The following is a 23410-nucleotide window of genomic DNA, read 5'->3' as shown; positions in this document are numbered from 1 at the left end:
GTCGGCATCCCTGCCCTCAAGGAGCTCACAGTCTAATGAGGAGACGCACAAGATAAACAATGGCTGGAACAAACTGCGATAAGTTTTACAGGTCAGCAAGAGGCACCCAACTCATTGCAGGGCCAGGTGCAACCTCCTGGAAGAAATTAACTCTGAGCTCAGTCTTGAGAGAGGAGCATAAGGTAGGTTGGCAGAGAGGTGAGGAGGAGGAAGCCTTCCAGGCACAGCAACCAGTGTATGCACGAGCACTGAGGCAGGACACAGCTTGGGAGACTAGGCCAAGAAACTCATTACAAATGATGATGGAGGAGTGACAGACGAAACTGAGAGGCAGGTACCCGTCAGACCAGGAAGGGCCTTGGATGCCACACTACCAGATTTGAACAGTATCCACAGGGGACAAGGAGCACCAAAGTGCTTGACACAGAAAACACAAGTTCACCGTGTGGAGAATGAGCTGCAGTGGAGGATGCGGGCGCAGAGGAGGGTAGGGAGACTAGAGTTGGGAAGTTATCTGCAGTAAAGTCAAGCAACAGATGGGGAGGGTGAGGTAGCAACAGTGGGGTTGGAGAGGTTTAAAGACAGAAGGGACAGGAGTGTGTGTTTTGATATAATGGGAGAGGTAGGAGTCACGGTTTCTGGCTTAACCGACCAGACTGTGGGTGAGGGTGTGTGCAGAGAACCGATCTGGATATGCTGAGTTATAGGTGCCTGTGGGACTCCAGGTGGCTTCGCCCAGGAGGCCGCTGGAAAGGCAGATCTGGAGCTCAGGAGTGAAACCGGATGTAGGAGTCATCGATGCAGAGGCAGGGGCTGAAGCCATGCAAGCAGAGGCCTGAGGAAGGAGGAGTCAGGTGCGGAGAGCAGCGGCCAAGGCCGAGCCGGGGGAGGGCCCCGCTGGGTACAGCGCACCCCGGTGCTGACAGACACCCTCCTCCCACCACGGGATCCCGGCGGCCATTCCCAAGAGCACTTCACGTCGCAGCCACTGGCAAGCCAGGGGGAGGAGAGCACAGGCAGCAGGGGCTGCCCTGTCAAGGCTTCCAGGGTCCAGGCAGCCTCAGCAAAGGTACAAACAAGTTCCCGGCATTCCAGGCTCAACGGAGAAAGCGAGATGACAACGTCCTTAGTGATCATCCCCGCGAGGCCTCCCTTGTTCCACAGAAGACGGTGGCTGGGGACCCCAAATACCGGGGGCTCAGGGATGGGGGCCACAAGCAGCTTCTCAGGGGCAAGCCCGGATGCCCCTGCGGCACATAGTTACCTTCTCCAGAGGGCAGTGTGCTGTCCATGCTGCGGGGGGATGCTGTGGGCTGAGTGAAGCTTGGGTCCCCACCTTCCAGGACGCTGGCTCTGTGAACATCCCAGCAACAAGGAAACGTGAGTCAGGCCTGCTCAGAACTGTGCACCTTTCACCTTGGCCAAGGTGTCCGGTGTCCACTCTGGACATGGACAGGCCACAAGATGAAGAGTCTGAGCGGCTCATAGGTCTCCTCACTGTCTGAGGACATGATGGACAGCACCCCGGCCTCTGGCCTCCCTGCCTGCCTGGCCTTCCCGGTGCAGGTGGGGCGCAGTCCAGCGGAGGTGGCGACTGAAGCAGCCCACTGCCGGCCCCAGCCCCTCGATTGGCTCTGCCTACAGGTGGGGGGTTTGGACCTCATGGGAAAGGAGATGTGGGGAGCAGGCCAAAGAGGAGGGCCTTCCCTTCCCTGCTCAGCCAGCAGGTGGCAGCCTTTGAGGGGGCATTCCAGCTGCCAGGGCTCAGGCCGCCAGCCTGGTGGGCGCAGATCCTCGCCCCTCCTCAGCCAAAGCCAGTATGGGCTGGTGAGCCTTTCAAAGATTACCAAGCCTTCCCTCCACAGTGACACCAGTGGATGCCAGGCCTGCAGAACTCAAAGGCTGACTGCTTTACCAGGAAGGAAACGCTGCTGTCTCCGGCAGCAGTTCCACCAGTCGGGGCCTCAGAGGTATGAGTACTGAAGCTCATCCCTCGTTAACCACCTTTCGGCTTCCGCCAGTCCCGAGGCTTCACAGGATATCAGCAAGACAGCAGTAAAGGATGCAATACTGGCTGTCACCTGTACCCCCTTTCCCAGGTAAGGGGCCCAAGGCATTTCCCTGTGAAACAAGGGAGCTTCTGATACATGAAAAACACTTACAAAACAACGGTGTTGGTGGAGACAATGTATTCTACTTCCTTGGTCCAAGGGTTCATGAAACTGAACCACCGACTCCGTAGTGTGATGAAAGAACCATCTTTGATTTTAAACTTATAGCAATTAGTTGTAATCTTTTCTCTTGTCTGTAAAACTGAAAATACAAAGAGACCATGAACATTATTGTTTCCTCAGACAAATACATTAAACTAACCAAATCCTAAGTGCGCTCAGGCTCCAAGGCCATCCCTTTTTTTTTTTTTTTTTTTTTTTTGCGGTACGCAGGCCTCTCACTGTTGTGGCCTCTCCCGTCGCGGAGCACAGGCTCCGGACGTGCAGGTTCAGTGGCCATGGCTCATGGGCCCAGCCGCTCCGCAGCATGTGGGAGCCTCCTGGACAAGGGCATGAATCCGCTTCCCCCGCATAGGCAGGCAGACAGACTCTCAACCACTGCGCCACCAGGGAAGCCCAGCCATCCCTCTTTAATAAGCCACAGGAGCTGGCACTTCAGAGAATAGGTTGTTTCTAAGGGTCTGACTCTGAGCCTTCCAATTCGGTTGTGAACCTGTCACTGTTCCTCAGAGTGTATGAAATGAAGGCTCTGGGAATAACTGACTGCATTCTAGACATCTAACTGGAATCAGCTATGAAGTAAACACCACACAACGAGAAGGCACTGTCCAAAGGACCCATGTTATTTCCCCATCACAAAGCCTGAAGGCAGTACAGCATTTTTAGGACATTTGGATTCAGAGAGGTCACTCACCTATGGAAACCTCATTCTTTCATGTAACAAACATGTAACGAGCATCTTTCATGTGCCAGGCACTGGAGGTAAAAGAGGAGACAGGATGTGACTCCTGCCCTCAGGAGAGGCAGAGGAGATCAGTGTCTTGAAGGATGAATACAAGTTTGCCAAGGGGAGAGAGGGAAGAACCCGGCACTGCCCGAGGAGTGGCAGGGCCTGGTAGGGCAGGGAATGGAGAGATGGTCAGTGTGGCCGGAGCACAAGGCCTCTGCAGGCGGAGATGGGGGCGGGGGTAAAGCTGGGGAGGTGGGTCAGGGCCAGAAGGTGGAGGGTCTTTTGAACGCCTGTCAAGGGTGATTGGGCTTGAGTCTAAAGGCAGGAGGTTTTAAGCACGTGACATTGTGACGTTATCAGGCTCGATCTATCAGAGCATAAATGGGATAGTGATGGAAGATGGACTGGGGACAGAAGCGAGTGGGGAGGCCTGTTAGGAGTCCATCACAATTATCAGGTGGGTACAAGGGCTGAACCAGGGTCTTGGCAGTGGAGGTGGCAGAAAGGGGCCTCTTTGGAAATGCATGTCTGAGGTGAATGAACAGTTCTGATGGAGGAAAAAGTAAAGGAGGGAGTTGATGTTGGTTTCCATCTCAGAAGGCTACATATTTGGCCATGCCATTAATCAAGAGGGAAATGTAGGAGGCGATGCAGGGTTTTGCAGAAAAGAATTAGATCCGTTTGGGCCATACGAAATCTTTATAGGGTCCAGATAAATCCTCTGAATAAGAGATGCCTTCCGGAAATTGCCCTGGCCCAAGTATAGAAATCTGCTAGGCAGTGGGGTGGGGAGTTATCTGTAAGGGGCTAGATGGGGCTGGGCGAAGCAGTAGCCTCCTCTCCTCACAGCTGTCTTGGCCTGAAGACCCCTGGGCTGGTTGACTCCCACGTCACAGAGGCAGATTTCTCTGCGAGGTTACGTGGACTAGTCTAGAAGCGGGGGGTGCACTTTAAACTTAAGACCTGTTGTACAGCCCAGCTTACCTTGCCTATGACACTCTGCGAGATGTCCTATGTCATCTTGGTGAAAATATTCATAACATGAGGTGCCTAGAAGTTCTTGTGGTAAATATGCCAAAACAGCTGTTGCCCTAAAAGGGAATTTTTTAAAAAAAACGAAAAAGCCATTCAGACAATTAACAGCATCTCTCCACCGGCTGAATCCCGCCCGCTACAGCCAGTGAAAACAAGGTCAAAGCCAGGGGGGTTCAGAGGGCTTATTACATGGGTTTTGCTTTATGGTTTTTTTTTCTCATGACACTGATTTCAATCAGGGCTGTAAAAACAGAGGGAAAGCAAGCAAAGAATCCTTTCAAAGGGGCTGTTAGCACAAGATATCAAATTTTAGGAGGTTTAAAAGTAGTAACTGTATTAGATAAAAACGTGGTAGAACTCTGAACTCCAGGGCAAAGCTTCTCCAATTTACCGGCTGCTTTTTACCAGGATGACCAAACACCAGAAGCTCCAGCAGCTTCTGGGCCCACAAGGACCTTTAGAGGTGGCCTCCTCCTTTTCCAGTATTTAGTGACTATATCTAATAGCCAGAAAAATTACTACCCTGTGAATACTCTTAAAGAGGCAGCAGAGAACAGTGGAAATTTGGGGACATCTGGGTTCTCAGTCCAGGTCTACTGCCAATGGGTTGTGAATTCTGGAGAAGGCCAGGCTTCAGGCTGAGCCTCAGTTCAACCACCATAAAAAATGAGACTGGACTAGATCAGTGCTGTCCAGCAGAACTTTCTGAGAAGACAGAAATGTTCTACCTATATGGGAGTAGAACCTAAAAAAGAGTGGATATATGTATATGTATAACGGATTCACTGCTGTACTGCAGAAACTAACACAACATTGTAAATCAACTATACTCCAATAAAAATTAATTAAAAAAAGAAATGTTCTGCATGGATACCATTAGACACATGCGGCTGCTAAGTACTTGAAATGTAGCTAGTGAGCCTGAGGAATTGAATTTTTAATTTAATTTAAATTGATTAAATTAAAATTAAGTTGCCGTATGGAGTTACTATAGCAGATGACTGACTGTATTGACAGCTCAGGACTAGATCATCTTTTCTGAGTCCCACATGCCAGAATTTCAATCACAGGAATTAATGGTCCTGGAACCTTCCATGGATTCAGATAGCATACTATGCCTACTATTTCTCTTTCAGCCATGGACATCAAACCACCCCACTTCACTGTCTCTACATGCCAAAGAATAACATGGAGAAAAATCTCTGTATTTATGATGATAACCCACTGGGTCTCATTTTTCAGCAGATACACCCATCATTTCCTTCTCTCTATCCCTAAGAAAGACAGCCGATGGCCCAGTCTTCTCTGCTTTACTCAGGGTTGAAAATCCTCTACCATCATTGTTCAAGGGTAATGTGCAGACTCTTACCTCTGGTCTACAAAAACAAACTTCCCATCTATTGCATGCCGAGAGACGTATTCCATAGATTTCACCCTGATTTCCCCGTTCGCCGGTTGTGGAACCATGTGAGAGTGCAGTCGTCCGATGGCGACAAGGCAGCTGAGATTACACCCCTCGTTGTCTGGTTCGTTGTCTTCATCCAGCCCCATTTTTGTGGGCGGCCAACTTTTCAAATAGCCTGTGCTGTGGATTGTGCAGAAGCTTTTTCGATCTGCTAGAAAGCAAAGTCCATGGTCAATGTCAGTGTGGCTTTGGGGCCTGGGGGCACAGGCAGCCTAGTCGGGGGATGTAGGTAGGGAGTCAAAATATAAAAACCAAAGCCTTACTGTCCAGAAGTTAGCATCTAGTGAGAGAGAAGACAGAAAAAACAGGTATCATCCAGTGTCATATACGCCTTGTAGAGCTGGTTACAGCAAAAGGGCATCACATGCACCAAGGAAGCAGTAGCTAAATCTCCCTGGGGAGAAGAAGCCCGCCCCGAAGAACTATGAAGGAGGTGGATCAAGAAGGATGAGCAATGGGTAAGGGACCAGAATCTGTAAAGGTTTGAGAACATACAAAGGCACAAAGAGGTATCCTGTACAGGAAACAGCAAAGAGCTCCGTGTGGCTGAAGGGAAAAGGGAGGCGTTGCGGGTAGAGTTGGAAGGGCAGGTTGGGAGCATATCGTCGGAGCCTTGGATTATTTGCTCACAAACGTGTTAACCTTTTTCAGATAGGAAATGGAGAGCTTCCGAAGGTATTTAAGTGGGGAAACAGCAAAATCCCATCGTGATTTGGATGTTCTAGGAGCAGAGTGTTGGGTGAACTGGAAGACATGCACGAGATGCTGAGGACTGTCCCGTGGCAGTGCTGGGAAGAGGAGGCAGGGCAGGACACAGGAGAAGTTTCTGAGCTTGGACTGTTGGGACTTGGTATGAGTATCAAAATATTTGGTATGAAAAAAGAAAATAAAGATGACTCCAACTTTTTCAGGTTGAGTGCTTAGCTGGTATTATACAATTTATTGACACAGGGCAGAGAATATAGAGTAAGTTTTAGAGGAGAGGGAGAAAAGATTTCAATCTGGGACACATTAAGTGTGGAGCACCTGTGGATTCCAACAGTAAACACATCCTTATGGAATAGTTTACCAAGCATCAGGGCTGTGCTAGTTACTGGGAAACAGTGGAAAACAAATCAGACCTGCCTTTGTGGAATTCACAGTCTAATGGGGGAGAGATATTTTAAACAAATAATCACACAAATAACTACATAACTGCAACTGTAAGCAAGTGTTAGAAAGAAACCCTGCAGGGTGCTACAAGCAGACATAAGGCAGCCTGAGGGAGGGAGGGAGTGACAGACATTGAGGTCCACTCTAAAGGACGAGCTCGAGTGAGTCAGGGAGGGAGCTGGTGGCGAGAGAGGGGCATTCCCGTCAGAGGTGACAGAGCACACGGAGACTTTGGGTAGAAAGGGTTTGGAGGCATCGAAAGGAGGTCAGCAAGTCTCAAACGTACAGAGTAGTGTTAGGGGCGGGGGTTTGCAAAGTCACATGAAGGATTTTAAACTTTTCTTCAAGAGCAACGGGAACCACTGAAGGGTTTGAAACAGGGGACTGATACGAAGATTGGCTCTTTTTTTTTCCTTCTATTTTTTGGCCATGCCGCGTGGCATGCGGGATCTTAGTTCCCCAACCAGGGATCGAACCTGCACCCCCTGCAATGGAAGCGTGGCGTCTTAACCACTGGACAGCCAGAGAAGTCCCAAGATTTGCTTTTAGAAAGGTCACCCTGGCCATGTGAGGGGCTGGAAAGCGTGAGGAGCCTGCTTCACCGGGCCTGTGAGATCCAGGGTAGCCTCCATCTAGCAACAGTAACAGTAAACATGGAGATGGATAAACACACTTCAGATAACTTCTGCAGGGGCAATTCATGGCAGCAAGCCTTTATAACTGACTAGATCAGGAGGGAGGGAAAGGGGGTGAGGGTGCCCCCCAGGCTTCTAGCACGCACAGCTAGATGGACAGTAGTGTCATTTACCTTCGAGGGGAAGCTCAGGTGGTTACTTCTACATATATCACGTTTGAGATGCCCTTGAGATGTCCAAGCAGGTAGACTAAATAAGCAGTTAATTTACAAATCTGGAGTTCAAAAGAGAAGTGCAGGCTAGACATATGAACTTGGAAGTTAGTGGCATATAAATGTCATTGAAAGCTAAGGGGGCGGATGACATTACCCATGGATGAGTATATATCTACTCTTAAGAAGGCTGGGGACAGAAGAGGAGGAAGCAACAAAAGGAACCCGGAAGAAAGCCCGGAGTGGGAGAGGACAGGAAGAAGAAACACTTCACAATGGAAGAAAAATGAGAAGTGTCCACTGCACTTAGCCACCTGCAGGCACTGGTGAACTTAGAATAATTCTGGTGGGCTCGTGGGTGCTGGGGAAGCAGGGGGCTGTGACTTAGAGAGTATTCTTTCCCAACCACAGGAAAAAAGACAGGACTTAAACAGAGGGAGCCTTCCCACAAACCTGTGTCATCGTGACACCATCAGGGCCTTCCAGCTCCCCCCACCGCTCCCCAACTGCCCCCATTGAAGGGGGGCTAGTGAGGTCCTGGCTGCCATCCTGGGACCCGCTGCTCTGGGCCCACCCCCTGCTGAGCGCTCCACCTGTGATAGGATTTAAAGAACTGTTAAGTGGTTACCTTTTTTCTTTGAGCAGGTGGAGGGGAAATCCTTGTCTTCAACCTTTACGGAAGGCCTGTTACACTTCATCCTACAGAAGAAAGAACGCCGTGCTCCAGAACATAATCGAGATGGCCCAGGGGTTATATCTGTTTTAACTGGAAGTCCAGCTGCAAATCAATACACAAAATGTGATAAACTGAGGGTAGTGTTGTCTGTCAGGAGGGGGAGTGTGCCCTTGAAGAAAGTCTTTTCTTTCCTGCCTCGCTGTTCTGTAACAATGACGTGACCATAACCCCTCTCCTCAGTCTAGGCCTTAACAGATGCTGTATGGACAGGGATGCTGTCAACCCGGAATGCTTACAGATCACGAAGAATGCAGCGACTGATGAATGGACTAGGTGCTCCACGGAATACAGAAACACACACAGGGTTCCTGTCCAGCAGGAGTGGATGGCTAAGAAGGGGAAATGGAAGTTCACCAGGAAAAGACTAATGATAACACCACGTGACGTCTGAGTGATCAGTGCCAAGTAAATGGCAGAAACAATCGGTGTTTCCCGGAGGTGGAAGCGGGTGGGCTGGGACTTGGAGGATGGCCAAGGCCTGGATACTGGGATGGAAAGGAGGCAGCGGGACCGCCTTCAGGTCTCAAGCCCGGCTGGACGCCAGAACCCCCGGACGCTTCATCAACCTGCAGATTCGGGACCCCATTCTAGATCTGTGCTTCCCAGTGTGGTAGCCACTAGCTACATGCGGCTATTGAGAGCTTGAAATTGGAGGTGTGCTGTACGTGTGAATAAAAATAGGATTTCAAAGACTTAGTACCAAAAAAAAATGTAAAAGACCTCAGTTTGGATTTCGTGTTAAATAAAATACAGTATTAAAGATAATTCTGCATTTATTTTCACTTTTTTAAACGTAGCTACCAGAAAATGTTAAATCATATAAATTTCACATATAAACTGGCTCCTATCTGTGGTCTGAATTATGGTTCCGGACGAACTGAATTAGAGTCTCTGGAGAAAAAGCATGACTGTGATCCTGATAGAAACATGGGCTACTTGTCGGTGCAGAAGCCAGGGCTGCAGATCACGTCTGGGGGAACAAGCGCCCACCGCCCACCGCGGGAGCAGCCATCGCAGGAATGGCTACTGCCGGGGGCTCCTCCTGGGTCTCCCTGCTCTCACCGACCTCCCACACTGCTGCCCCAGTGATCCTCCCCGAATGCCCATCCGAGCCCGCCCCGCCCCCCACAGATGAAAAGGTCTTCGTGGTCCAGCCCTCTCCCTCCCCTGCATGTTCTGTTCCAGCGGCACCGGCAGCCCACAGCACCGCACGTCTGCACCCGTCCACAAGTCATTTCCTCTGTGCCTTTCCTCCCTTCATCATTTGGCAAACATTAATTCATCTTTTCAAACCCACCTGGAGCTGTCACCTGCTCCGTGACGCCTGTACCCACGCCCACGTGAGAATTAATCATCGGTCTCTATGCCTGGTACTACAGCTATGGCTGCACCTGTTATGAATGGTGCTGTCTCCTTGTCTCCCTGACGACATGGTAAGAGCTTTAGAGGCAAGGACCAAACAGCATTCATCTTTCTCTTCTGAGGTCACTAAAAAAATTGCAGGACCATACTATAAAGGGCAACAGGTACCAGGGACTGCATTGTACTTACAGGAAGAAGAGGAGTGCCTTAGTGAAAAGGATGATTTAAAGGAGATTCCTCTGGTGGTTATTTCCTTCCAGAGATTACAATGGAGAGCTTGGAAGCAAGAAACTAGTTAGGCTATGATGGCACTGGGCCAAGGTAAATACCACGTTGTGCTTACTCTGTGCTGGAAACTATGTACTCCGTTATTAGCATGTTAAATCCTCACAACAACTTGATGAAATAGGTAACATTTTGCAGATAAGGAAGCTGAGGCACAGAGAGGTTAAGTAACTTGCTCAAGGTCACACAGCTAGTAAATGGTGGAGCCAAGATGCGAGCCCTGCATTTGACTCCAGAGTCTGTGCTCTTAACTGCTGGAGTGCACAGCATCCCCATGGGGCTGAAGGAGAAGAGAGCTTCTGTGGCCTCACACAGGAGGCAGGGAGTGGGTGCAGGAGCAGGAAGCTGGGGGAGAACGCAAGTGATGGCTCCACTGCTGCAAGAAGGAAGCAGGGAGGCAGGCGGCGGGGTGGGGTGGGGCATCTAATGAAGAACCACTTTGGTCAAAGAAGTGTCATATTTACACTTGAAGTTTTCTTACTTTCATCTTATGAGGCTGCATGAGTGCAACTCAGATAAATAGAGGTGATTTTTTCAGGGGGAACAAATCAAACTGATGTGAACCCTTTAACTCAGGAACATACAACTTGGAATTTCTAGATTCTGGAAAAAAAATGACTAAAAATCAGAAAAAATCAAATGAAAGTAGCTGTTTTTCCTCTCACGAGTTTGGACATTGAATTTTTTTCTTCTTGATGTAAAACAAAAGAGAAACAAACACAAAGTAACATAAACAATCCCACTTAGCCAAAGACAGCACCTGGGACCCAGATAAAGGGCAGAGAGGTAGGAACCCAGAGGCTGAGGTCCGCACACACTGCTCAGCCCGGCGCTCAGCCGCCTGGGCAGGCAGCTGAGGAAGCAGCGGCGGATCCCAAACTCACTTTTTGCATCTATGAGCCGTTCCCGGGGTGCAGTGTCAGAGGAGGAGAGCTGCTCCTTGACTTTGGCGATATCTTTAGGATGCAGGTAGTCAAATAAACTCTGACCAATCAGATCATTCTGTGGGAATGTATCATCAAAAAGGACAAGTCAACGGCACGTGGAACATGTATTAACCAACAAGGGCTGGGCCTTTACTCTGCATTTTTAAGCACGAGAATTTCAAATATTTCATGTGTTAACATGTGCACACGTCCAGTCACTTTGCCTAGATATAGACACAATGAATGAGGCACTGGGACTGTGGTTTTGATAAGACACGAAGGAAAAAGGGCTCAACCACATACAGAAATAGTTCATGCTCCTCTAAGGCAAAAGTCTTTCAGTATGTATTCCTTTTCGTTTATTTCTGAGGCCCACAGATTCCCTTCTAAGACCTCAGAGGGAGGAATGTAGGGTCTGGGCTCTGACTCTATCCATTAAACCTCTGTTCTTAAACAAGTTGTGTCATACTATTCGCCTCACTAGCCTAACTGTTAGCAGAGATAAAAATAACTTCTTCCATAGCTTTGCTCTAAGACTAAAAAGAGCAAAACACCTTGGAAACATTAAATTTACATTAATTCTAATTTATATAAATGTTATTTTGATTCTGCAATTCTTCTGCTTTACTAAGTTTCCATGCAAATACCAGCATGTGAATGAGTGAATGAATGAAAAAAACGAGTAAAAACTCTAGGGACAAAATAGGTGAAAAGCTCTGTTCTAGAAGCTTTTATAAATGGTTATCTTATATGATCCTACAAACAGTCATAGATTGTATGGATTATTACAATCATTGTTTAGAGGACGCTGAGGTTCAACAGAGCTAATAAGTGACATATCACTGTAGACACAGTATGGGTGGATTCCCATTTTTCTTATTCCCTGGTATTGTACTGTCTGCCTACCTGTCTTCCTTGTCAGTCAGCCCCTTGCCCCCTGACCCCTACACTGTGGGCTGTTTATCTTGCAGCAGTGAGAAAGTTACAATGCTGATAAGGTCGAACTTCCCAGTGGGGGAAGCACATTAAAGGAAGTTTTCTAAGTTTATATTCATTTCTGTGTAAAGAATTTTCTGGAAGAAGGATGGGGTGGGGGAATATATAAGCACTTCACACGTCACTTGTCCACCATAATTATTCTGAGAAGTGGGGTGACCCTTTTGGCTGCTGTGAGGCTGCCCACCAGCAGCAGGAACAGTACCTGGCTGTAGTTGAGGATCTTGAAGACAGACTCTGACACAAAGAGGATCTTCCCTCGGTCACATCCTACGACAAACAAAAATCCATCTGCTGCCTAATCAGGAGAAATGGATAATCAATTTATCACACTTCAGGAAACATGATTTATAGTCACTCTGATAGCAAATAAGGATTGTTTTCTAAGTATCCAAAGCACAGGACTGCAGTCATCGACAGTTTCACAGGTATCCTGAGAACAGGATGTTCGGGACAAATGCCTTCTGAGAATAGTAAGATTCTCTCCAAGGCAGATATATACACGTGTATTATCTAATGATTACAGGGGAACGTCCCATTAGAGTAAGTTCTGTTTCAAAGCAGAACTCAGCTTAAGAATTTTCCTTTGATTGCATGAAGGTCCAGAGAAATCCACTTCATTGCTCTAAGTATAACAATGCTGTAATATCAGAGAATCTGAGAGTGGAAGGAAACTTTAGGATCAGAACCCCCTGGTCCTATGTCGCAGCCTCCATCCGTCCTCAACTCGAACACCTGCATTTCCAGGGAGCTCTCGGGAACAGTGGTTCTCAACATTTGAAGTGGGGTTTGCTTTTGGTGTTTTATGCTGATAGTCTGGAATGGGGCTAGATCACTGGGGCTATGATCATTACCCCCTCCCCATCCAACCCTTACCCCCATCCCAAAGTGATTCTAACGTACACAGGCTCGAGAAGTACTGCTCTCAAGTATTATCACTTGACCCAGGGCTGGGCTGTTTGTCTCCTAAACGATACAAAAAAAAGAAAAGCAAAAATTTCCCCTGACTTTCTTTTCGTCTCTTCTTCACTTTAAATACAGGTAAAAATCCAAAGGGCCAGTAAAGATAGGTGTGGAGACAGGACAGTATTTGTTGGATAGACTGAAGCAGGTAAATAACAAAGCTACGGTACCTAAGAGCTTAGGATGTTTTGTGCATGTGTGACTGAATCCTATCCATGACTTTCCAGGCGGGCAACTACTCAACTCCCGTTGGGGCCTTCCCGGTGCCAGGGAGGGGGCTCCGTTCTCTACCATGCACTTGCTCTATATTCAGCTACCACGGTCTAAATCACAGTGCGTCATTATCTTGCGTTATTTGCTGGGCCGCAGTCTGTCCTTTGGAAGAATCTAGAGAACCTACTCCCTTTTCCACAAAAGGGCCTTCAGGATGCAGTTTAATTCAAAGAACTAGGAAATGAATTCATGTGCCAGAAGGTAACAGAACGGTACATGCACTTGTGCTGGGATAAAAGAAGTGAGTAAAAGGGGAACAGATTCACTATTGCTGTAAGAGGGCTTGGCAGGCTGTCCTGCCAGGAGGAAGCTGGGGATGATCCTTTCCTAAGTTAGGTCTCTGAGCTGGCCCAGGGGCAAGGGATGATGGTGAGGGGGAAGCGACTTCCCAAGCACCATCTGCTGGAAGCCTCATTCTGTCAAAAAAGAGAGTATTAATAACTTCCTCACTTGCCTTGCTGACAATCTTATATCTAACCAGAGAAGTGAGTATTTTGAGGCTTTTCATTAATGAAGCGATGTGGCACAAAAGATGCCTGGGAAGAAGGTGCCCGTGACATCCTGGAAGAAATGCTGGGCAGAGTCAGGCCCAAACTGGTGACACGAGTGCAGTGGATTTGAACACACTGCAGGGGAGGGAGAGGAGGTTCCAGAGGCTGGTGAACACGGTCAGCGCAGGGGAGGCACAAAACATTCCGACACCGCTTTACTCGGGCAGATAAACACCAGCAGGTGAAGGAGCCGGGGCTGAGGGGACAGCCAGAGGGCAGAGGGGTGAGAACACGAGCACCACGGGGCCCAGGAAGACCAGGGCAGGCTCGCCCTCAGGGAGGACGGTGTTAAGTTAATGAATGACACGGAGCCCAAGCAGCCGCCACGTTTTCAAAACTCGGGACATACAGGATTCAGACACTATAAACTGATCAGGTTCACTGCTCCTTGACACGCCGGTTATTAAAGATATTTTGAAAGCACTTAGTAAAGAATGCTGTTAGTCAGATTTGCACTGGTAAGGAAAAGTGGAAGTCCAGTTCCTGCTGCCAAACTGTTCAAACATCATCTGAGTGGACCCTGCCATCTGTTGAAGGAAATTCCCAAGAACTGGGCACCTGGAAGCGGCAAGGAATCAGACAGTATTTCACAGCCACTGAGATGGGCCAGAGAATGTGAGAAAAGTTCCATCAGGGAAGACAAATCACCACTGAGGCTGTCTGAGAGAGAAGAGCAGAAAAGGCAAGCCCAAGATAAAGTATTTAGCTTGGATAGCATTAAAACCCTTATTCCAGACCCTGATAAGTGTGGGCATCTAATAGGAAATCATTCAGAAAAGCAGCAACAAGACAATTATTAAGCACTTGTCATCACAAAAAGAGCTGGTTTTATACATATACATACATATATTTCTTTTTCTTTAAAAACACCAAATTTGGACTTCCCTCATTGTGCAGTGGTCGAGAATCTGCCAATGCAGGGGACACGGGTTCGAGTCCTGGTCTGGGAAGATCCCACATGCCGCGGAGCAACTAGGCCCATGCGCCACAACTACTGAGCCTGCGCTCTACAGTCTGTGAGCCACAGCTGCTGAGCCCATGTACAACTGCTGAAGCCCCCGTGCCTAGAGCCCACGTTCCGCAACAAGAGAAGCCACCACAACGAGAAGCCCGCGCACCACAACAAAGAGTAGTCCCCGCTCGCTGCAACTAGAGAACGCCCATGCCCAGCAACGAAGACCCAACACAGTCAAAAAAATAAAATAAAATTTAAAAATGTTCCAAATTATCAGTATGGCAATTAGGACCAGCTACATTATCTGTAGGGCCCAGTACAAAATGAAAATGCAGGGACCCTTGTTCTCAAATACAATTTTCAAGATGGTAACAGCAGAGCATTAAACCAAGTGCCAGGCCCTGTGTGACTGCATAAGTTGCATGCCCGTAAAGCCGGCCCTGGTGGTCTCTCTGGAGATGCTGCAGATATAGTTTACATCTTAACTCCAGCAAGTCCTCCCTGAGAACAAGGACACCTTTATGAAAAGGATGGAGGAGTGAGGGCAGAGTTGGGTCTTCCGAGCATGCCTTGAGAGGTAACCAAACGACCATCGCCAACTTCCTGAGAAGCCTTGGTCCCACCCTACAGTGTTTATCAGTGATTGGATATTTGTAGGACAGGGCCATGCATAACCAGTAAGTACTAAAATGTTTGCTGAAGTAGCTAATGAATGAAAATGGAAGACAGAAGACATACGTATCCAAGCTACAAGTCGCATGAAGCTCTGAAGGATCGCTAATGATAAGCTGCAATATAGGACTATCCAATAAATAGATATTTATTGGATCGATAAAAGAGAAGTTCAGGGGCTTCCCTGGTGGCGCAGTGGTTGAGAGTCCGCCTGCCGATGCAGGGGACGCGGGTTCGTGCCCCGGTCCGGGAAGATCCCACATGCCGCGGAGCGGCTGGGCCCGTGAGCCATGGCCGCTGGGCCTGCGTGTCCGGAGCCTGTGCTCCACAGCGGGAGAGGCCACAACAGTGAGAGGCCCGCATACCGCAAAAAAAAAAAAAAAAAAAAAAAAAAAAGAGAAGTTCAAAAAACTGCACCTACGCACGATGGAAAAAACCTGGCCTAACAATAATTCACGTACAAGAGAGCCGGGGAGGGCCACTATTACAGCTACCCCGGATGTGGCACTAATAACATGGCTTCTACTGCAAGGGAGGCTACCAGGCGATCCAACCCCAGGCCAACCAGGCCACAGCTGGAGCTCCATACTGGGTTGTGGCAGCCACTCCTGGAGGGAAATCTAGCAGACGGATGCGGTTCTGGAAAGTATGTATGGCAACCGCTGCTCCCGACCCCCTGCTCTCCTGCCTGCGTCTACGATACTTGTTCTGCAACATGCCTTGCAGCTATGGGGGACCAGGTGACATCTTCTGGATAAGCTGAAGTCCACTGTTGTGCTTCCAGGAAGGTGCACCCTTTCTTGGTACAAAAGACGGCTGGCCTGGAGCCTCCCCTGCCCTTTTTCTGGCTGATCAGCTACTGAGAGCTGGCACAGGCCGTCTCACTCCAATGAGGCAACAAGCTGCATGCTAGCTCAGCAGGGCTGTGTGAGAGGACAGAAGAGCCTGGTTCCTGCTGACCTCACTGAGCCCCTATACGAGCCCCTCACAGCCTACCCCAGGACTGGCTATGCTGGAGAAACACAAAGCCCTGTTTATTCATCACGTCTTCTGTTCCTTGCAGTTAATACAGCATGTCACGAGGGGATGGACAGAGACTACTGGAATGAGCAGGCAGGCCAGGCTTACAGAGGGCCTGAAGCCAGGGTGAGCTGAAAATGCGTAGTGAAGATGCAAAAATCCAGCTGGACTAGCCTCTGTGCCGGGGCTTTGCAAACTTCTGCTCAGAGAAGTGAGGTCAGCCCTGGCTGTGGCGAGATGAGGCAGGTATCTTTGCCTTCAGTTGGGCTTCTGTTTCTCTTTTCACAGTTTGCAAGAGGACACGTTTCTGAATTCGGTGTCTCTCCCTTCAATTTCCAAGTGCATCTAGCTCTACCCAGAGCAGACCTGACTCCGCACAGAAGCCAGGTTCCCGCAGTGCCACCTCAGCTGCCTCTCTGCAGAGCCTGGCAGGAGAAAGTGAGCACTGCAGTCAAGCAGGTGAAAGCATCACCTCCTCCACTTATTTTCCTCCTCGGGCCATGGTGTCTTTGGAAGCTTGTTGTTTTGATGGAATTTTGGTATAAAGATTTAGGTGGCTGTTTTTGTGCTAGTGGTTAAGTGATGAGAAATTCTCAGTTGCTCTCAGTTTCAGTCCCTTTCTAAAACCTTCCTATTCAGGAAGGGGATTCTTCATTACCTCCTGTTTTAACAAAATCCTGCTCTTCTGATTTAAAGTCCCAGTAGCATAGACCTTCAATTTTTGCTTGAGCAAGGGGAGAAGAGGAGGGTCTCAGGGAAGAGATGTGAAGCCTGTTCAAACAGTAAGAGCAAGGTGGAGACCCCAAAAGAGGAAGTCAGCCTAAGCAAGTTCAGTGTTGAGACATCAAATTTCCACACGCTGGTACTTAACTCTGAAATTTGTAAAAATAAATGTTGTGTAAAACAATCCCATAATTGCAACATACCCTGAGAATAAGGTGTTTCAATTCATCATCTGATAGAAAAGTCGGTTTGTAGTTTGCTTCTGTGTATGGATTGGTGGCACCTTACAGGGGAAAAAAGAGAAAGCGTTGGACACTGTATTTTCAGATGTCTCATTCCATTCAACTGCCTCAAACCTTCCAGATGCGGCCAGGCCTTACCACTTGGGATCTAAATTTTGTCTTCTTTTTCCTTAACGGAGACAGGGCTAGATCTGACTTTGGACAGAAGCCTCTAATGCCAAAGAGAATTCCACCGAAAAGCAAACACTGTTGCCCACAGGAGACTTGGCAAGCTTGCTTTTGTCACTATAGTGAAAATCAGGAGCTGACACAGTTAAAAAACTGCTTCTAAGAGAGAAGGCAGCTCTAGAAGCAAACTGGTAAGAGACTCCTGGGAGGTTCCCTCCTCCCAAGATCTATATTAAATGGGTTGTCTAGCGGTTGCTCAAATCTCCACTCTAAATGTTCTTGGGAAATCATCCAGACTGCCAGGCCCTGAGTAAACACCCTGTAGAAGGCATTTACTGAGAGCTCCTCTTCATCAGGGTTGAATTAAATGAGGTTGGCAACCCGGAGAAATGCATTTCTTCAGTAAGTGCAACTCGAGCTCCCAGGACTGGAAGGCACAAGACTTAGGTTTAAAAGGCTGTCAATCTGGCATCTTTCAGGAGAATAACTTAGAGAAAAATGCCAGCAGGAAACGACTTGAAATCTGCAGAATGGTTAGTAAAAGAGTGAAGAAGTAAAATGAAACGATCCATAACAATTCCAAGTACCACCAGGAAGGAGGGAAACAGAACGTGTCCTGACTTTCGTATCAACCAAAAAGGCACATATTACTGACCCACGTCCCTGCTTTTTAGGGTAACTTGAGCTCTGCCACTCTTTTCCTTCCAACGTAATAGAAGTTAGTTATAATGATTTAATCTCTATCTTCACTAATATGAATTTTAAAATGCCATTCTCCGGGCAAAGGATACAACATTTTTGAATAATGATTAAAAGTCAGACAAAGCCAGCTACTTCTTATTTCCGGTGGCTTTGTAGAAATATAAAAGACATAATTCTTTTACCACACAGGTCAGAGATCTGAGTGAGCGCCCACTTTCCAATTTCCTCAAATAGTCCAAGGCTAGCTGTGGAAAATTCCAGGAACCGCATTCACTAAAATGCCTGATACAGTTCGGATTTCTCCTGTGGTGTGGATAAGTCACTTCCACGTCTCTGCCTCTGTTTTCTCACCCTCCCCGCACTCAGAAAAGAAGGAAAACACTGCTTCCCTCATAAAGAGTTGATCTGGTTTGGGAAAATTCCAGGAAGATGAAAATATTATCAGTGTTCATTCCTGACAATAAAACGCAGCAAGTCCCACCAACCAGTGACTCACTCTTTAAAAGGAACCATGATGAATTTTCCTCTTCAAAACTGAAACTGACTTTCCTGTGTCACTAAGGGCACCTACATTTCTGATGTATATCATTGTATGGGTGGGGTCCAGGCACCACATATGCACAAGCTGGGACTTCAGCAGTGTCCTCTCTGATATGTACGTGCACATATACACATGCACAGGACATAGCCTCTACCCTCTGGAGATGCAGGACAGCAAAACTGCATCTTGATACCCACAGAAGCTCAATAATCGTTTCATTTGGTACCAGGTCTATTGCTGAAAATGACAGGCATATTACTTACTCAAGGCTACACATTTGCAAGTAATAAACATTTGTCCCTAAGGGGACTCGGGAACATTCTAGGTAAGGGTGGTAACATTTGTGAGCAAGGGCGTAAAGGACAGTAAAGCCGGGATCTCACCTCGTAATGTTTTCATGTGCTGAACAGCCATCCTCAGCACAGTAAGTTTATCTAATTTCCTGGACATCGCGTTGCACGTTGGTACCAAAGAAGCCAGTTCATCAATAAAACTGTTCATTTTATCCCGACGCCTCTTTTCAATCTGGCTGTGAGCTTCCCTGAACAACAATATGAAAAATGATTTCTGTAAAATGTAACAGAGCATCAAGGAAACGATGAAAATAAATTATAGCTGTTTTCAATATTCATCTGTCAAGGCAAATTTAGAATCTGCAGAATGTTTCAAACTAGGCCTTCCTACTAAAGTCACCAAAAAAAGTGGGCTCACTGCCAGGTCAGTATTAGGTTTTTTTTAATGCTCACCTCATCCTTAGAATTGAGAAATATTATAAAAACTGTCTTTTCAGAGTAAACTGAGCTGTTAATTTCTCCTCATTTCTTTTCCTCTCAGCCCCAATAAAGTTGGATTTTAAGACGGGGTGAAGGAAAGAAGGGAGGTGGAGGATTCAAAGGGCAAAGCATCCAGAACAGACATCTGTGAGGGCGCCACGCTGAGCTGTCTCTGAGGTTTGTGGGGAGCCTGCTGTGTGGCCTGTCGGAGACCGACTGATTGAGACACCAGGTAACTAATGCTGCCATCCTTGGGTCGGCCATGACCCCACCTAGACGCAGCACTTGCTACATCTGTCCCCAAGAGTTTCCACTGAGGAATGTCACACGCCTTCCTCCCTGGAATTGCTGCCTGCCGAGTCAGCGTGACACTTCCATGGGCACACACTCCCTCCCTGACTGGTTTGCACCTGTCATTTGTGACTGTCCCCCTAAAGAGGTGTGTCAACAGTGGAAACGTAGTTTGCTGCCACTGCCATAGCAACAGAACTGTGGGATCTCTCGCCAAAGCTGGTCCATGAGGGAAAAGCCAGAAGTGTCGGGTCAAATTCTGCAGCCCCTGGTTCTGTGTCACAATACAGACTCAAATGGCCCTGGGGCTACTGGCAGGAGAGCTCAGGATCTGCATGGAAAGGAGTCGCAGGCATGGCTGGAAGCAGGAAAGACGGAGTTAGAGAATCTCCTTGAGGGAGCAGGGCACCCCCACGTCTAGCCTTCAACTTCACCTTGCTGAGCAATAAGGGCACTTTCAAAGGCTTGGGACAGCCCGGGGAACCGAGTCACTGAGCCAGGTCTCCCCGAAGGGCCCTGAGTCAGGAAGGAGTAACCTGCTGAAGACGGAGAAAACCTTTAGCCTTGATTTATCTTCTGCTCCCTCCAAAGTCCCCTTCAGGTTAACTGTGCTTAGACAGCAAAGAGTACAGGCGGCTCAGCCTGGAGGGATGGAGGCGGGGGCAGAGGCCACATCAAGCCCGGGCCCCCATCCCCTTCCTCCTTCCCTAAGGACGTGACAGTGTCGACGACCGTCCGACAGACAAGGACCAGATATGCAGAGCCTCCTTGGCTACACACCAAGCAACCAAACCAGGACAGTTTATGGACAGAAGGAGGGTCCGAGCTCACCTTGCGTTTTTGATCCTTCCTTGGTGCTCTGTGTATTCTAACCTGGAAAAAAAAAAAAAGAAGAAACACAATGTCCTGGAGATTGACAGCAGAGTTACACATCTGTTTTCTTCCCTGCCTTATCCCTGTCATCTCTACGTGACACACAAGAGCTTTGGTTGTTGGCCACACTGGGGGCGGGGGGAGGGAGACAAGTTCAAGCCCATAGGCTCAAGGCCTCCTTGCTTATCCCTAATCAAGGACATGGATGGAACCTGCACCAAGTAATAGAATGTTTAATTATGCAAAGAAAATGGCTCTAAGGATGCTGAAGTTCAAATGACTAGATTCATGGTACCTTCCATGAGGGTCATCTTTGTCTGTGTCCATGCTTTCTCTGAGAAAACAAAAGAGAATTTGACTGTTAAGACATACAAAATAGCTTCTTATCATAATACAGAAGGCCCTCATTTATCCAGAAACCAAGCAATTAGAAAGCTCAAATAGTCATAGTATTGACTCTTGATGTATAAAAGTAAAACAAACAAAACCAACTTGAACCTACTATAAAACCCAGACCAAACAAAAGTTATATATACCGTCTCAATAGAGTTTGCGTGTTAACATATTTTTACCGTATTGATTGTTTGAGAAAATTGGGAGTACATATAGCATTTATGAAAACTCTTAGGTAACCAGAGTATCCGAGTAACTGTAACACCTCATTCCCCACCTCCATCATTCTGGATAAATGGGGTTCATTCATTTGCAAAACACATCAAGCATCAAATATACTATATATTTGGTGATGGTGGGTGAGGTGAGGAGGGGAAATCAAAGTACCCACACAAAGAAGTACTGAGCAGAGCCCCAAGCCAGCTCTTCAAAGGCACTGCTACCCAATGTTTTGGTTCTCAACTCAGTGGGAAACCCCGAGCCCTGAGGAACTGGGACAGAGGGAGGCATGGGGTTGGGGGGCCACAGAGATTCCTGGGGCCACAGCAGGGATCTGCCTTCCTTGCATGGACTCCAGAATCCAGTTTTCACATCACCTTGTGGTTCAGTAGAAAACAGATTGAAATCCTCAGAGGAAGGAGTTCTAAATCCCCTGGGTCAGCTCACACCCTTCTCCAACCCCTAAATCGTTCAGGAGGGCACTGACCACCGTCTGGGCCTCCTCCTTTCTCCCGTAAGAAAGGAGGAATTATGACCTTCCAAACAATGTCATCTCAAGGGCAAAAACAAGTTGCTCAGGAGCACTGAGGCACATCACGGGCATTCTAGAACAGTGGTTCCCAACCAAGAGCCCTCGACTTCCTCACAGGCAGAGACTTTCTCTAGCTAGTCCTGAAGTTCAGAAGAAAATCTACAGGCCACAGGGGAAAATGACAACCCTCTCTTCCCTTTTGTCTAGACTTGTATCTGCTCACTGAGGCAGATGATCATCTCAGGTGAAAAGAAGCTCTGCCCTACAGGTATGAGTTTAGTACGTTAAAATGATAAGAAAAGGATTATGGTTGCTTAATTAATAGGGTCTCCATGAATTACAGAAGACCTGCAAACTGGGGTCCATGTGGGAAACCTGAAAGTTCTGGATGGAGGCAAGGTTGGGAACCACAGATCTAGATAGCAGAGGTCTTAGAACATGTCAAGCCCTCCATCAGCACTGGCCCAAGACAAAGGCTCCACAGAAAACATCTAGTTTCCCTGTTGGGGAGTTACTGCCATGGAAGAACACCCTCAGTCCTCACACCCACTCTCCATCCCCTGGGCGTCCACTCTCTTAATCATCTGGGATCACTTACTTATTACTCATAGCATCTCCTAGTGGGCATCTGACCTCCAGCCACTGTGCTCCCCAAATTGGACCTGTGAACTTCAGCAGAAAGGACATCTGCTGTAGGGGGATACCTCCTTGGAGATTTTCCCTCATTAAACAGAAGAAAACCTCTCAAATGGACATTTGGGCAAGACTCCACACAGTTGCCTCTACAACACAAAACGTGCCTTTGGATGTTCTATGCTGACTTATTCTCTAGATGTTTGTACAGCTACAGAAGAGTTGACTGTAAGTGTGAAAATTTACTTACTCAAAAGAAAAGCCATCTAGTCTAAAAAGAAAAGTACTATTTAATATAAGAGGAACACACTAACTTAAATAATGTTTAAGGACAATATCACTGTTCCTATACTGTTTCCAGAGATGACCTCTACTTGTTCACTCCATAAACGTTAAGTAAGCCGTTGATGTCCTCCTAGAGAGAGGCCTTCGGGCAAAGCTCTTTCTGAAACCACTGAGGTTACATCAAGGGACTTAGCCCTCTTGCTCAAAAGAGCAAAGGAAAATGAAGAAAGGGGTAAAATGTGGAGCCTGGCTTTACGGCTATTCTTCTTCCCTCGATGTGGAACAATCTGGGGACAGGGGCGGGGAGTAAACACCTCAGCAGTACTGGAAGCACCCTCCTGCTTGCAATCCAGGGGGAAGATAAAGGGCAAAATCAACTACTGTGTGGCCACCTGGAGTTGGATCTTTCATTCCCATCCCTTTTCACAGAGAGGATCCCTTCTTCCAGGAGGGACAGTAGAGGCCCTAGATGTTCATGCCTGTGAGCCGACACCAAGTTTAGCCAGAGGAAGACGAGCCCAAAGGCCTTACTGGTAGTCCGTGGAGCTGCCCTTGCGTTTCCGGTTGCAATCCATGCCACCAGTGCCCAGGGGGCTGGAGAGGAGGTCGGTGGCACCTGGGGACATGAAGTCGCTGATAGTTGAAGAAATGTCCATTCTCTGTTCGGCCATTGGAGTCTGGAATAGGTACAAGGAGGCACAGAGGCACGTTTATTTCTACGTGCTCTTCTAAGGTGGAGGACGACCAGGGTGGCTCTGTGGAGGGAAAGGGACTTGATTACAGCACCAACATCTCTCTCACCCAGCCAACCGGAACAGGACCAGGTAGAACTGGAA

General features: G+C 47.9%; 1 protein-coding gene across 9 annotated transcripts in view; it reads right to left on the bottom strand.

The window, feature by feature from the left end:
- BMAL1 (basic helix-loop-helix ARNT like 1) overlaps positions 1-23410 on the bottom strand; it is a gene marked incomplete at its 5' end in the record, with an annotated part of 107474 nt that overhangs the window by 8739 nt on the left and 75325 nt on the right. For 4 of the 9 annotated variants that reach the window (XM_082627912.1, XM_082627910.1, XM_082627915.1 and 1 more), the window contains 12 exons: positions 1265-1353; positions 2163-2313; positions 3946-4052; positions 5366-5612; positions 8089-8238; positions 10728-10845; positions 11971-12063; positions 17126-17205; positions 18959-19116; positions 20471-20512; positions 20808-20846; positions 23106-23329. In XM_082627912.1, the coding sequence (XP_082484038.1) occupies positions 1265-1353; positions 2163-2313; positions 3946-4052; positions 5366-5612; positions 8089-8238; positions 10728-10845; positions 11971-12063; positions 17126-17205; positions 18959-19116; positions 20471-20512; positions 20808-20846; positions 23106-23245 (1414 nt within the window). Of the gene's footprint in view, positions 1-1264; positions 1354-2162; positions 2314-3945; positions 4053-5365; positions 5613-8088; positions 8239-10727; positions 10846-11970; positions 12064-17125; positions 17206-18958; positions 19117-20470; positions 20513-20807; positions 20847-22254; positions 22344-23105; positions 23330-23410 lie in introns of those variants that run through there. The other 5 variants (XM_082627914.1, XM_082627916.1, XM_082627918.1 and 2 more) reach the window with 4 other exon arrangements.

This window comes from Mesoplodon mirus (genome assembly GCF_964341445.2).
Source record: "Mesoplodon mirus genome assembly, chromosome: 7".
In the NCBI taxonomy this organism is placed as follows: Eukaryota; Metazoa; Chordata; class Mammalia; order Artiodactyla; family Ziphiidae; genus Mesoplodon; species Mesoplodon mirus.
This window is presented reverse-complemented; position numbering and strand designations above follow the sequence as displayed.